Source organism: Equus przewalskii, chromosome 4 (assembly GCF_037783145.1).
Source record: "Equus przewalskii isolate Varuska chromosome 4, EquPr2, whole genome shotgun sequence".
Lineage (NCBI taxonomy): Eukaryota > Metazoa > Chordata > Mammalia > Perissodactyla > Equidae > Equus > Equus przewalskii.
In genome coordinates, this window is record NC_091834.1 from 26,441,393 (window position 1) to 26,457,906 (window position 16,514).

The window sequence follows — 16,514 nt, forward strand, 5'->3', positions numbered from 1 at the left end:
TTGCCAATCTTTTTTATTTTTTCTCCCCAAAGCCTCCCAGTACATAGTTGTATATTCTAGTTCAAGGTCCTTCTGGTTGTGCTATGTGGGATGCCGCCTCAGCATGACCTGGTGAGCAGGTCCACGTCCGTGCCTAGGATGCTAACCAGCGAAATCCTGGGCCACTGAAGTGGAGTGTGCGAACTTAACCACTTGGCCTCGGGGCCAGCCCAGCACTAAATTCTTATTCTCATTTATTTACTGGTTATGGTAGTTGTCTAAATAAAGGAGAGTAAAATTTTGCCTACTACACATAATTGAGAAATGAGATAGAGATTGGAAAAGGGTGATTCTAAAATAAAATTTTCTTCTCAACAGAAATGCTTAAAGTGTAGGTTAGTCTAATTTTATTTTATGATTTATTTTTATAAATAAAAGACATTCTTTTTCTCCCATATAGGCCAGTAGTTGTGTCGTAGAGTGCTCTAATTTCTTTCATCTCTAACTTTAGTTAGCATCTTCACAGTACAGTCACATTATTTATTTACACACTCTTTAGTATGTGTCCTCTACTCAAAGCATAGTTACAACTTAGTGCAAATAGAGATCCTTGGCTGTCACCAACATGGAGAAGATCAGGAAATTTCTGAATGTGGTGCAAAATGTGACTGAGATTATGTAACCAGCATGCCTGCTAAGCATTCACAGTGGAATGGGGCAAAGCGACCCTCTAGTTGAGGCTATAGAAGGAGGGTTCAAGCTATATTAGGAGATAGCTGAGTTCAGAGCAGCAGATACATGCAATAAGGACTAAGGTGGGACCCAAATTGACAGGAGAAGAACCACCAAGCTCCAGTTCAGAAAAAATACTGTACATTTCCTATGAAAGTAGAGACCATAAATTATTCCATCTGGGAACATAATTCTTGCAATGAATATGGTGGCTAATATCTTAGGTCAGATATGCATGGCTATCAAGGACAGACATCAGTACTTGAGCAGGCACTGGACTACTAGGTACCTCCAGTGCCTACTCCTTCCTTCCACCAACAACAGAAGCAAAAGAAGAGTCCCAAGAGCCCAAGCTTTAAATCCTTAAGTATCTCAGTTACCTTGAATTGGCCATATAATTATTTCTACTACCAAACACTAATTGGGATTCATGAGCTAAAAACAAGTTTCTATTAGGAAGAAATATAGACACATTAAATGGACACTGTAGTTGTGTTCATTTGGCAACTGCAACTGTTCAAAGCACATTGTAAACTCTCAGTGCATTACCCTACTGCTTCAGAACTGCTCTTGATAAGTCTGAGACTTATTATAGCCAACAGTTATTAACAGTTTGTTAGGTCTAGGTACTGTTCTAAGCAATTTAAGGTCTTAACAACCATAAAGATAAAAACTATTATTTCCATTTTATAATCGAAGTAACTTAAGCACAAGTTAAATTGTCCAAATCATGTTAACTATGTAAGTTGCAGCACCTGACTCTAGACCTCATGTGCTTAAATACTACATTACACAGCTTCTCATGACAGTCACTATCGCATTGCCCTTTAAGTGACTTTTTGGGGCGGGGGGTGAGGAGGAAAATTGGCCCTGAGCTAACATCTCCCAGATTCTCCCAGAGCCAACATCACCATTTGCTTCACTGTTAGGTCTATGTCTGCTGTGTTCCAGACGTCTAATTGTTTTCTTTCTTTCTTTTAATTGAAATATATTTGACATGTAACATCGTGTAAATTTAAGGTGTATACGTTAATTTGATACATTTATATCCTGTACTATGATTGCCATTGTAGCAATAATTAGCACCTCTATCACTTTACATAATTATTCTTTCTTATCAGTGGTTGCAAAAATTAAGTTCTAGTTTCTTAGTGAGTTTCATGATTATAATACAATATTGTTGTCCATATTCACTATATTGTGCATTAGATCTCCAGGACTTATTGACTCTTCATTGCAAGTTTGTACCCTTAAAAGAAAGTCTGTCCTACCTCTCCACTCCCCATCCCTTGGTAACTACCAGTTTACTGTCTGTTTTTATGGATTTAGCTTTTTTACATTCCACATACTTGTCTTTCTCTGTCTGACTTATGTCACTTAGCATAGTGTGCTCAAGATCCATCCATGTTGCAAATGGCAGAATGTCCTTCTTTCTCATGGCTGAATAATATTCCATTGTATATACATAACACATCTTTTTTATCCATTCATCTATTGATGGGCACTTAGGTTTTTTCCATATCTTGGCTATATGAATAATGCTGCAATAAACATGGGACTGCATATATCTCTTCAATATCCTGTTTTCATTTCTTTTGGGTATATACTCAGAAGAGGAATTGCTGGATCATATTGTAGATCTATTTTTAATATTTTGAGGGACCTTCGTATTGTTTTCCATAGTGGTCGTACCAATTTACATTCCCTCCACCAGCGCACAAGGGTTTCCTTTTCTTCACATTCTCACCAACACTTATCTCCTGCTTCTTGATGATAGCCATTCTAACAGGTGTGAGGTAAAATGTCTTTGTGGTTTTGATTTGCGTTTTTCTGATGATTAGTGATGTTGAGCATCTTTTCAGGTACCTGACGTTCATTTGGATATCTTCTTTGGAAAAATATCTATTAGCTCTTCTGCCCACTTTTTAATCAGATTATTTTTTGCTGTTATGTGAGTTGTTTATATATTTTGGATATTAACCCCTTATCTGATACATGGTTTGCAAAAATTATCTCCCATTCAGTAGGTTGCCTTTTCATTTTGTTAATTGTTTCTTTTGCTGCATAGAAGATTTTAAGTTTGATGTAGTCCCATTTTTTGATTTCTGCTTTTGTTGTTTGTGCTTTTGGTGTCATATCCAAAAAATCATTGCCAAGACCAATGTCGAGGAGTTTCTTCTTCTCTCTGTTTTCTTCAAGGAGTTTTATGGTATCAGGTCTTATGTTTAAGTCTTTGATCCACTTTGAGTTAATTTCTGTGAGTGGTGTAAGAGAGGTGTCCGATTTCATTGTTCTGCATGTGTTTATCCAGTTTTCTCAACACCATCTTTTGGAAGTGACTATCCTTTTGTCATTGGATGTTCTTGGCTCCCTTGTCGAATATTAATTGTCCAAATATGTGGGGGTTTAATTATGGGCTCTCTCTTCTGTTCTACTGGTTTGTGTGTCTATTTTTATGCCAGTACCATACTGTTTTTATTACTGTAGTTTTGTAGTATAGCTTGAAATCAAGAAGTGTGATACTTCCAGCTTTGTTTTTTTCCTCAGGATTGTTTTAGCTCTTTGGAGTCTTTCATGTTTATGTACAAATTTTAAGATTGTTTTTTATATTTCTGTGAAGAATGCCACTGATATTTTGATAGGGATTGCATTGCATCTATAGCTGGCTTTGGGTAGTATGAACATTTTAACAGTATTAATTCTTCTGATCTATGAACATGGGATGTCTTTCCATTTGTTTGTCTTCAATTTCTTTCAGCAAAGTCTTGTAGTTTTCATTGTATAGATCTTTCACTTCTTTGGTTAAAGTTATTCCTTGGTATTTCATTGTTTTAGATGCTATTGTGAATGGGATCGTTTTCTTTACTTCCTTTTCAGATTTTTCTTTATTAGTATATAGAAATGCAACTGATTTTTGTATGCTGAATTTACATTCTGCAACTTCACTAAAATTATTGATTAGTTTCAACAATTTTTTAGTGGAATCTTGGGATTTTTACAAAATCATGTTAACTGCAAATAGTGACAATTTTACTTCTTCCTTTCCAATTTGGATGCCTTTTTTCCCCTTGGTCTTGCCTAATTGTTCTAGGTAGGATTCCCAGTACTATATTGAATAAGAGTGGTGAGCATGGACATCCTTGCCTTGTTCCTAAGAGGAAAAGTTTTCAATTTTTCTCCTTTGAGTATAATGTTAATTGTACATTTGTCATATATGGTCTTTATTATGTTGAGGTTATGGCCCTTCTATACCCAATATGATGAGGGTATCACAAAAGGATGTTGTATTTTGCTTTTCTGCATCAATGGAGATGATCATGCAATCTTTTATCTTTCATCCTATTAATGTAAGGTTTTACATTTATTGACTTGTGTTTGTTGAACTATCCTTGCATCCTAGGGGTAAATCCTACTTGGTCATGGTGTATAACCCTTTTAAGGTGTTCTTAAATTTGGTTTGCTAATGTTTCATTGGGAATTTTCACAACTATATTCATCAGAGAGATTGTTCAGTCTAACTGTTTCTGAGATTTGGATAAAAACACCCAGGGAAGTTTGGATCTCCCATTTACCTTCTTACCATCCCAGCCACTAAACCCAGTTCAGTTTCTCCCACCTGTTTTTTTACCCTGAGGAAGATTCACCCTGAGCTAAAATCTGTTGCCAGTCTTCCTCTTTTGATTGTGAGCTGCCACCACAGCATGACCACTGACAAACAAGTGGTGTAGGTCCATGCTTGAGAACCCAACTCAGGCCACTGAAGTGGAGCATGATGAACATAACCATTAGGCCACTGGAGCTGGCCCCAAACCCAGTTCAGTTTTCATCAGGCCCTGTTCTCCCACTAGCAATCAGTTCCTTATTACCAAGATCTTTTATTGCAAAGTGTTTTTCTACAGTTAGCAATTATATGTTTATTTACATGATACTTTTGGACAAATTTTCTTTCTATGCTCTCATACAGCTTGTGCGGTGTTTGTATTTCTCATCATTATTATTGCATCCATAGTGCCCAGCAGAGTAAAAAATTAGAAGTTCTGGCAATATTCTTTACACCTTAGGACTCCAAGTCTCTCTAGGCACTCTTGAAATCATCAGTGTCAGAATGATTGAGCTTCTGAGGTAAGAAGTAGAGGCCTGAAACTATTAGTGACTTATCATTGTTTTTATATACAAATACTTATGAAGTCTATAGTATAAATTGGACAGACAAGGAACAGAAAGTTAGAGATTTTATGTAACATGCCCAAGTTGGGAAGCTGGGATGTGGACCCAGGCAGTCTGACTGGAGAGCTTAGAATCTCTACCATGTACCACATCATGATCTCTTTTGCCTCAGTCAGATTTCTTTGAGGTTCTGTGGATTAAGATAGTTGGGTAGTCTAAAATCAATCTAAAACATTTATCTCTTAAGTGGATCTTAAAAAGCTTTCATTAGCTTTTTATTTTATGAAGCAATAGCCATTATTTAATTAAATATGATATAGACAGAAACCAGAGTGTCAAGTAATATTTCCTAATTTTATTCTGAGTTACAGGATTATTTGCCATAATAATGAACCTGATTAACGAAGTTCTCTGATAATATTTGTATTATCTGTGGTTCAACTCTATGAGACATTTACTATCATTAATATGACTTAAACAGGAATAGAATATCCTGTAGTAGGAATTGTCTAAATAGTGGTCCTGATTACAACCACAATCAATGAGAACTTTATTATGGCAGTAATGTTAAATTTCCTTGTTAAATACATTTATTTAAAAATAGTCCATTTAAATAAAAAATATTAAATAAACAGCATTGCTGATTGTACGCCAATTTACACAAAATTGTGTAGGTGCTCTGTGAATAATTCTACTTTAAGATACAAAGATTTAAGAATCAAGAAATGCCAAGGCCTTGAATTTACTGGGACCTCATGCCAGTAACTAAACATTTTCAGTGGTAGCCCAAAACTAAAAGTCAGAGATAATATGCCTTTGAGAACTAAAATTCTAAGGCCTGGTTGAATATATTGTAAAGAGAAGAGAGCACCAATGTGTGCCTGTGGATGTACAAAGGAGTATTTTAATTCTGGGTTTATAACTCTAGGAATCAATAGGGCTAATGGGCAGCCGATTTTTCTGTTTTGCATAGCAGTGTTCTGAATGTGTGTGCAGGAAGGGGGAAGTAAGCCTGCAGAAAAGGGAGGCTGAATATGTTTGAGAAAGGAAAATTGATGAAGCAAGGTCCCAAGGCAAGAGGTGGGAATGGGATCAAGAGATTGATGGAGGAAATGAGGGTCTCTTGGGAGTAAGAGGGTTGATTGAGGAGATAAATATAGGATGAAGCCAGATGTTAAAACAAATGTTATTTACCTTACACTTTTAAGTAGGATTTTTTTCTGTTAAAATGCATTGATCAGAAATTACGAATCAGATTTTCTAGGAATCACCATCATTGGTACTTAGACATTACATTCCTCTCATGTGTAGGTATTTTTTCCCCTCTCTTATGAGAGTCCTCAGAAGGAAAAGTAGGCTTCCATCATACTAGATTCCTCACAATATCAGGCTCATTACTTTATCAGGTGAGCACAGGAGGGCAGGTCGTAAGCTGGTGTAAACGGAAAAGGGACCAATTTTTTTAAACTCTTTTACACTAGACTTCATTGCTTCAGCTGCTATTTGCCGTATAATGGCGAGGAGAAATATTTAAATATTAGCCAGATGTATAAAAGATATGCACACTTAAGATACTCTAAATTGTTTCTTTCTTTCTTTCTTTATTTTTAATGACAAAGATTGTCCCTGAGCTAGCATCAGTGCCAATCTTCCTCTATTTTGTATGTGGGATGCTGCCACATTATTGATGAGCAGTGTGTAGGTCCACACCTGGGATCTGAACCTGGAGAGACATGGAAACATTATTTTTGCCTAGCGTATTTTTTTTTTTTTTTACAATAGAAAGCCAAAGTCTGATTTAACTAGTTCCTGAATTCTTTGATGGCAAAAGCACATGTGCGGAGAGTCAGAGTTAGGTAAAGGAGCTGCAGCTGCATCTGTTTCTTTGTAATTGCAAAAGCGCTTTTGTAATCCCAAGTTTTATTGCCACAATGTAGAATTTTCTCCACAGGACGGCCTGCTTTCTTAACATATATTCATGACAGAGACCTCTGTCTCTTTCAACTGGGCTTTTATAATTAAATAATCCAAACTGTAGTGACTTTAAATGATAGGCTTTTATTCTGAATATACTGTTTTTGCACAAGATTTAACACAACATTTTCTGGGATTATAAATATTTTTATAACAGTATTATACAAATTTTTACAAAATGTTTTTATCAGGCTAGTTAATTTCCACAAAAGTTTTAAGAGAACAAAATAAAGGGGAGAAAAGATCTTTTGTTCACAAAGCCACTTGGCCTTTTGCATGGCTGCAAACTGAGCATTTCAAAAAAAGTATCCCTAAAAGCATGATCCAACAATCATACAGCAGAACAAAAAAGACAGCTTCGTCAGGTCACACTGAAAACTCAACTGGCATCTATATGAGACAGTATCCCATTCGTCTCAGTGGAATTTCTGTGAGTTAATTATGTGGACTAGAAATAAAGTAGATGAAACGATTGGTAAGGGTTGTCTAAGTCTTCAAAATTCTGGGATGTTTTTCAAGACTTGATATTTCCATTTTATTGATTTGCTCTTTACAGAAATGTACACAGAATAGTAGCAATATTAACATTCTGCTATGGGAAAACAACACAAGCTCTAGATAATAAAATATTTGAAATTGTGAGCAAGTAAAATAATCATTCTATTCTACCCTTAAAAAAAAGTCACCACATCCATTTTGTTTCACTGATCAAACTCCATACCTCTAGACATTTTAATGTCAACTAACATGATTAATGGAATAGTTTACAGTTTTAAATTAAGACACAGAATTTAAGCTTTGGTGGAGTCAAAGATTTAAATGAGATGTAAAATACAAGACAGCCTCAAATAAACAAGTAACACTTGGGTTGCAAAGGTCGCTTAAAAGGGATACTGCCTATTTGAACCCAGTAAGGCCAGTTTTAAAGTTAATAAAAGGAATATTATAGGAAAACTTACAAATGGCGGCAACACTATGTTGTTTTTCTCCAAGTTAAGCAATAATGCTTTAAGCATTAGAAACATGAAAAAGATCATACTAAATTCTTATAGGCCAAGGACCTAAAAATCTCTTCAATCAAACTTGCTAATTATGTCATGTTAAAAACCAGTTACAAATATGGACCACGACTGGTGTTTGGCAGTAATGCTGGTTGTTCAAATGAAGAAAATATAAAGAAACCATTAATGTAAAATTTGTTCCTGTAACTCAACACCAATGCAATACCTATTTTGATCTTGTTTTAGTGACAAACTACATTAAGCTGCGTGAGTATAGCAAAAATAAGTGAAGAGTTTAAAAGCTTTTAAGTTGATCTCTTATACTGTTTAGTCTTTGAAAAACGAGTATTTATAACAGGCTATAATTTAAGTTCTTTCAACAATTAGAATTCACAGAAAAATCCTAAATTAAATATAAGAATTTGATGAATGTTACTGTTCTTTAAAAAGTATGCTAAAAGCATGAAGACTAGCATTAGGCATGAGAACGATTTTTATTCAGAGAGCACGTTCTTACCCAATTTATTAACATGTACGTGGTTCTCATAACATCTAAGTTTATTGTATAACAGAAAATAAAGGATCATAGCAAGACGTGTGTATAAATATAATTTGATGGCAAATGAAATCAAATAGGATCCTGCCAAGAGATGCCAAGTTTAACTACAATTAATACAACAATAATGTAGTCGATAAAAACAAACTATTTCAGTGACATTAGCCATGAAAATATATTTAATAGATTTTAAAGATAATTTTAAGGTAGTTTGTTGTATGCTGGAAGCAATTCAACTGTTTTAATGCATGTTGTTTATATACACAAACTCACCTAATTTTATATTTTGATATCCCCTTCCCAACACTTTCATGATTTAAAATAGTCTAGCAAAAGTTAACAATAAGTTTTAAATATTTAATTCGCAAACAACATGATTTTAACATATTGTTACTAGAGTGAGAAGTTCCATATTTTTTAAAATCACTTTGATGTTTTCTAAAATGTCAGCATCACTTACAAATGAGACTACAAAATCACAACAATGCATTAGAAATGGGAACTGATGTCAACTCTTAGAACAATAGTTGGCAAAGTGATTCCATTTCCCCCTGCCTCCATTTTTAAATGAAAAATATTTTAAATAAGGAAATGTACACAAACAGTACCTAGGGTATTTTGGTGGCATGAAGGAATTACCAATGTATGCAAAAATATAAACAAAACAAATATATCTTTTAAATTATCCTAAAGAACTGGTTATATCTTTGATGTGTGGAGCATATTAAATTATGCTGGATAATGTTAACAAGATTTTGACTTAAAAATGATATATAAGAAAATTTCCAGCATATACACATACCAATATTTGGCATGTTCAAAAAAGGAACAAATGCATTTTACCGTAAAAAAATATCTACACACTTTCAGCCTTCAGCAGAATTATTTACTATAACTAGAGTTATACATGCCTTGCTTTTACCCTTTCTTCAAATACTGTTTAATTCTGAAAATAATTTTTAAAAGCATAAATAATATTCTGCTACCGTATTAATCTATAACGAAATATCTGATTTACTACACTAACCATTTCCACCAATGAGGCTGTATAAAAACAATTTTAATTATTCACAATCAAGTATTCATGTGCATACATATAGATTCAAGGTTTCCTATTTGTTCAGATTATTGTAAAACCCTCATCAAACTGCATGGAAATTTTAGTCAAGTGATCATACCCTTTAAAACGGAGAGACAAAAACAGCAGCAGTAGCAATTTCTAGATTGTACATGCTACTATACAAACGAACAAAGAGGAAACCTAGGATGAGTCTTCATTGAGAACATATATGTGCTTTTCAAAAAATAAATGTGTCAAATCTGATTTATGTACTTAAAATATCTGTACATAGGTTTACAGGCAAAAGCACAAATCTGTATAAAATCCATTAATTCTCATTTCACCATTGACCTAACCCAATCATTCAGCATTTACATCACACAGTATATTCAGAGTAGATTAACAACATCTTTAAAGATGACTTAAGTGTATTACACTGCAAGGTTCAGATTCTTACATAACAATAATGTCACTCAGTTAACTTTTCAATGGACTATATTCTACAGTAGGAGAAAAACAAACTGAAAGTTAAAATAGCAGCAGCATCATGCAAAATACCCTTGTAACCAAAGTTCATTAATCACAAGAAAGAACATTTTCCCCTCCCCCCAACAAGCTTTTCTTAGAGCATTTTGAAATATCTGGCTAGTACCATGGAACTTTACTATGAATAAATGGAACATTACATCGAAGCATTTATTAAGGGCTTACATATATGAGGAAATATGTCACATATTCAACTTTCACCCTCAAGCACCTTTAGTTTAATAATTTCTTAGTTATTATTTCAAAAACCAATTCATTACCCCACCAAAACTTAATTGGTATCATTTGTTGTGTGTTTGGCAGAGAAGTCACTATTCATAAGGCTCTTTATTCATGGCAAATTTTTTATAGAAAATTAGCCATTATTTCTATTTCAGCAGATTATACCACTGTTAATTTTCTCTCAATATACACATTTTTTCAATAATAACTACTTAAAGCAGGAAATAATTTTTAACAGAAGAATAGTGAAGGCAAAAATAAGTCTTATTTTTCCCACTAGGAATTTTCTTGGTAGAAGAACAAGGATTGTAGCAAGTCAAAATTCCAGGTCAATATCAAGACAATTTGTATGATTCATAAATGATTGTGCAGGGAGCCCTTTTACCTGTCATCACCAGCACTGCAACGACACACTCTCAACTTTTCCAATAGAACACAGATAGAATTTTGCTTGGATGTTATACACGGATGATGCAGCATTCACACAAGTTTAAGGATCTGACACCCTGACATGCAGCCAGTGGGTGCCTTATGAGTCTGCGCCTTAGATTTATGCCATGGGATGGGCCCAGCTAGTGTTCTGCTGATTCCATGGTTGACCCTATTTTAACACAATTGAGGGCTCATGTTTTGGCAGGGTCTAGAGTTTAATTATGCAAATTTGTTTTTAGAAGGTCATAAGTGGCAGTGTCTGCTGCCAGATAAAAGCCAAAGTAGTACAAACTGGATTCCAAGGATGGACCACAGGGAGGGATTCAATCCAGAAACACCACCACAGTCAGTATAATCCTCCTGTTGGAAAGAAAAGGAAAAAGGAAAATCTTGAAAAATATTTAGAAAGACATCTTTCAGAGCACCTCATGTTTAGTCCACGTCTGAACTTACCTTATAAAATTGCTATAATTTGAATCCAAATAAATTACGTTCTCCTAGATTTTATTCTTCAACAATTTTTGATAAAGCAATTTCCCTAGTACCATTTGAAGAATGCTTTAAATTTTTAATTGTACATTCTGATGATTATGAAAGAAAATACTTTAATAATAAATGCTGTTTTGAGTAATATATCAATTTCTAAATTAAAAAACTTACTCTCATAGTATAAAATATTCCTGTATATATTTATAAGTACAGGAAAAAAATAAAATTTAATAGTATGCTTTATAATTCCCAAGAATTATAATTTTAGCAATTATGCTCAATCAGGCAAACTTTGACACTGGTAAAATAAATAAATCTCAGAAATGAAATTGTGTTTCACATATCCATTATATCCAGTTTCTAAGGTGAACATATCATGTACATGTAGCATCGGGACCTGCATCAAGAATTAAAATGAAGAATAATGTATTCGAACCATAAATAATGAAAGGACAGTCTGAAAACATATATCCAAAATAAGGAGCTAAGCAAGCAAGAGAGATTTGTTTTGTTTAGAGAACCATGAAACATAAGCAATGAATATACTCATTTGGATTCCCCACTGTCTAGTAGCGGCTCATTAGGTTCACTATTTATACAAAGTTATTTTTTGTCTTTTATTCCTAGGTTTTGTATTCTGTTACATTTTCTACGTCTTTTACTTTTTTCTTTATTTTTTTTTTTTGCTGAGGAAGAATTGCCCTGAGCTAACACCTGTTGCCAATTTCTTCTTTTCTTTTGCTGGAGGAAGATTAGCCCTGACCTAAGATCTGTGCCAGGCTTCCTCTATTTTATATGTGGGTCACCACCACAGCATGGCTGACAAGTGGTGTAGGTCTGCGCCCGGGATCCAAACTTGGGCTGCTGAAGTGGAGCGCTCTGAACTTAACCACTATATCATGGGGCTGGCCCCTTTTACTTCTTTTTCATATACTGAGTTTCATTTTTAAAATCCCTCATATTTAATTATTTTACTAAACATCTTTTAAGAATTCACTAATCCAAGGTTCATCTTCCAATAACCAAAACAGGCTATGTAAGTAAATAAATTTTCTATTCTTCAGAATACTTTTAAAGAGACTCTGAGCTCCCAGAGAATAAGAACATTGGCTTTCTGCTCACTAGGGTTTAATACGGTACCTGCCATTTAGTAAATAAATATAATTACTTTCCTGATCTATATTTTACAGTAGCAGAACGTTTTTCTGTTTGTTAAAGAGAAGTCTGGGGAAAAAGAATCTATTAAGGAAAATTTTATTTTTCAAAAGCTATCTCTCAAATCTAAAGAGAATCATAAAATAATGATCATTCTTAGTCCTCATCCTATTTCACTTTTCAAGAGCATTTGATAGTGTAGAATATTCTTTCCTTGAAATATTTTCTCATGTGTCTTTGGCTAACACATCTTCTGGTTTGCCTCCAAACCTGTTTGTGGTTCATCTTGCTCTCTTTGGCTTGAATTCTTTGTCTTCATGCTCCTGAAATGTTAGACTTTTCCAGCAGTTAGTATTATCTCTTCATTTCTTTCTTTTTTTTTTTTTTTTTTGGATGCTGAGGTGCACACTTATTTATTTATTTCTCATACTATTTTTTAAAATTTTACTTTTTTTTAATTGCAGTAACATTGGATTATAACATTATATAGCTTTCGGATGTACATCGTATTTCAAATTCTGTGTAGATGATATCATGTTCACTACCCAAAAACTAATTATAGTCCATCCCCTCACATGTGAGCCTAATCAATCCTTTTGCCCTCCCCCTGCTTCCCTTATGGTAACCACCAATCCAATCTCCAATGCTATGTGTTTGTTTGTCATTGTTTTTATCTTCTACTTATGGGTGAGATCATATGGTATTTGACTTTCTCCTTCTGACTTATTTCACTCAACATAATACCCTCAAGGTCCGTCCATGTTGTCAGAAATGGCCAGATTTCATCATTTCTTATGACTGAGTAGTATTCCATTGTGTATAAATACCACATCTTCTTTATCCATTCATCCCTTGATGGGTACCTAGGTTGCTTCCGAGTCTTGGCTATTGTGAATAATGCTGCAATGAACATAGGGGTGCAAGTATCTTTATGTCTTTGCGTTTTCAAGTTCTTGGGATAAACACCCAGCAGTGGGATAGCTGGATCATACAGTAGATCTATTCTTAATTTTCTGAGGATACTCCATACTGCTTTCCATAGTGGCTGCACCAGTTTGCTCTCCCACCAGCAGTGTACAAGGGTTCCCTTCTTTCCACATCCTCTCCAACATTTGTTGTTTCCTGTCTTGTTAATTATAAGCCATTCTGACCAGAGTGAGGTGATATCTCATTGTAGTTTTCATTTTCGTTTCCCTGATAGTTAATGATGTTGAGCATCTTTTCAAATGCCTGTTGGCCATCTGTATATCTTCTTTGGAGAAATCTCTGTTCAGATCCTTTGCCCATTTTTTTAACAGATTGTTGGTTTTCTTGTTGTTCAGCTGTATGAGTTATTTGTATATTTTGGATATTAACCCTTTATCTGACATATGGTGAAAGATCTGTACACTGAAAACTATAAAACGTTGTTGAAAGAAATCGAAGAAGATACAAAGAAATGGAAAGATATTCCATGCTCGTGGATTGGAAGCGTTAACATCGTTAAAATGCCCATACTTCCTAAAGCAATCTATAAATTCAACACAATCCCTATCAAAGTTCCAACAACATTTTTCACAGAAATAGAACAAAGAATTCTAAAATTTATATGGAAAAAGAAAAGACCCCGAATAGTCAAAGGATTCTTGAGAAAAAAAGAACAAAGCTGGAGGTATCACACTCCATGATTTCAAAATATACTACAAAGCCATAGTAACCAAAACAGCATGATACTGGCACAAAAACAGAAACGCAAATCAATGGAACAGATTCGAGAGCCCAGAAGTAAACCCACACATCTATGGAAAGCTAATATTCGACAAGGGAGCCAAGGTCATACGATGGAGAAAGGAGAGTCTCTTCAATAGATGGTGTTGGGAAAACTGGACAGCCACATGCAAAAGAATGAAAGTAGACCATTCCCTTACACCATGCACAAAAATCAACTCAAAAGGGATTAAAGACCTGAATGCAAGACTGGAAACCATGAAACTTCTAGAAGAAAACACAGGCAGTACACTCTTTGACATCGGTCTTAACAGCATATTTTTGAGTACCATGTCTGACTGGGCAAGGGAAACAAAAAAAACAAACAAATGGGACTACATCAAACTAAAAAGCTTCTGCACAGCAAAGGAAACCATCAACAAAACAAAAAGACAACCTATCAATTGGGAGAAGATATCTTTATTTCTTATTTATACTTTCTCTCTAAGGGATCCAAACCAGGCCTACAGCTTTAAATTTCATATATTTGTTAATAAGTCACATTTATTTTGGTTTTTATTATGAAAAAATCTTTATGTTTTTGTTTTATGTTACTTTTTAACTTCAGTTTAATTGAGGTATAATTGGTAAATAAAATTGTAAGATATTTCAGGTGTATACTGTGGTGATTTGATATACTTACACATTGTGAAAGGATTCCCCCCATCTAGATAATTAACACATTCATCACCTCACATATTTGTCTTTTTTTTTCCTTTGGTGAGAACATTTAAGTTCTACTCTCTTAGCAAATTTCAAATTTGCAGTGTTATCAACCATGTTTTATTAGATCCTCAGCCCTTATTCATCTTATAGGTGAAAGTTTCTACCCTTTTACGAATTCTCCCTATTTCCCCAACCCACCAGCACCTGGCAACCACTTTTCTATTATTGTTTCTGAGTTTGAATTTTTTTTTTTTAATTTCACATATAAGTGATACCATGCAGTATTTTGTCTTTCTCTGTCTGGCTTATTTCACCTTGCAGAATGCCCTCAAGTTTCATCTATGTTGTTGCCAATAATAGGATTTCCTTCTTTCTAATGCCTGAATAATATTCCACTGTATATTTTTACCACATCTTCTTTAACCATTCATTGCGGATGAGCACTTAGGTTGATTCCATATTTGGCTATTGTGAGTAAAGTTGCAATGAACAAAGGAGTGCAGATCTCTATTTGATATTCTGTTTTCATTTCCTTCAGATATATACTCAGAGGTGGGATTGTGGGTCATACAGTAGTTCTATTTTTAATTTGTTGAGGAACCTCCATACTGTTTCCCATAGTGGTTGAACCACTTCACATTCCCACCAACAGTGCACAAGGATCCCCCTTTGCTCCACATCCTCTCCAACACTTGTTCTCTCCTGTCTTTTGCATGGTAGCCATTCTAACAGGTGTGAGGTGGTATCCGATTTGGTGATTAGCTGATTGTGCTTCTGATTTGCATTTCCCTGATGACTAGTGGTATTGAGCAACATTTCATAGTCCTTGTTGATCATCTGTATGTCTTCTCTGGAAAAATGTCTATTCGGTTCCTCTCCCCATTTTTTAACTGGATTGGTTGCCTTTTTGTTATTGAGTTGTATGAGTTCTTTATATATTTTTGGATACTGGCCAATTATCAGATACATGATCTGCAAATATTTTCTCCCATTTAGTAGGTTGCCTTTGTATTGTTTATGGTTTCCTTTGCTGTGCAGAAGCTTTTTAGCTTGATGCAGTCTCACCTACTTACTTTTGCTTTAGTTGCCTTTGCTTTTGGTGTTAAATCCAAAAAATTGTTGTCAAGATTGATGTCAAGGAACTTACCCCCTATGTTTTCATCTAGGAGTTTTATGGTTTCAGGGCTTACGTTCAAATCTTAATCCATTTTGAGTTGATTTTTGTTTATGATGCAAGATAGGGGTCCAATTTCACTCTTTTGCATATGGCTGTCCAGTTTACCCAACACCATTTATTGAATAGACTGTCCTTTGCCCATTGTATGTTCTTGGCTCCTTTGTGGTAAATTAACTGATCTATATGCATGGATTTATTTCTGGGCTTTCTATTCTGTTCCACTGACTTACGCATCTTTTTTTAATGCCAATACCATATTGTTTTGATTAGCTTTATAGTATAGCTTGAAATCAGGAAGTGTGATACCTCTAGCTTTGTTCTTCTTTCTCCAGAATGCTTTGGCAATTTGGGGTCTTTTGTGGTTCAACACAAATTTTAGGATTCTTTGTTCTATTTCTGTGAAAAATGTCACTGGAATTTTGATGGGACTGCACTGGATCTGTACATTGCTGTGGGTAGTATGGTCATTTTAATAATATTAATTCTTCCAATCCATGAAGAGGGAATATCTTTCCATTTACTTGTATCTTCTTCAATTTCGTTCCTCGATGTCTTATAGTTTTCAATGTACAGGTTTTTCACCTCCTTGGTTAAATTTCTTCCTAGGTATTT

General features: G+C 34.6%; 1 protein-coding gene across 18 annotated transcripts in view; it reads right to left on the reverse strand.

The window, feature by feature from the left end:
- Positions 1-6,916: 6,916 nt before the first annotated feature.
- The window catches only part of CACNA2D1 (calcium voltage-gated channel auxiliary subunit alpha2delta 1), a 515,258-nt gene continuing 505,660 nt past the window's right edge, over positions 6,917-16,514 (reverse strand). For all 18 annotated transcript variants that reach the window (XM_070617290.1, XM_070617294.1, XM_070617291.1 and 15 more), the window contains one exon: positions 6,917-11,029. In XM_070617290.1, the coding sequence (XP_070473391.1) occupies positions 10,913-11,029 (117 nt within the window). In that variant the 3' untranslated portion in view covers positions 6,917-10,912. The remainder of the gene's footprint in view (positions 11,030-16,514) is intronic.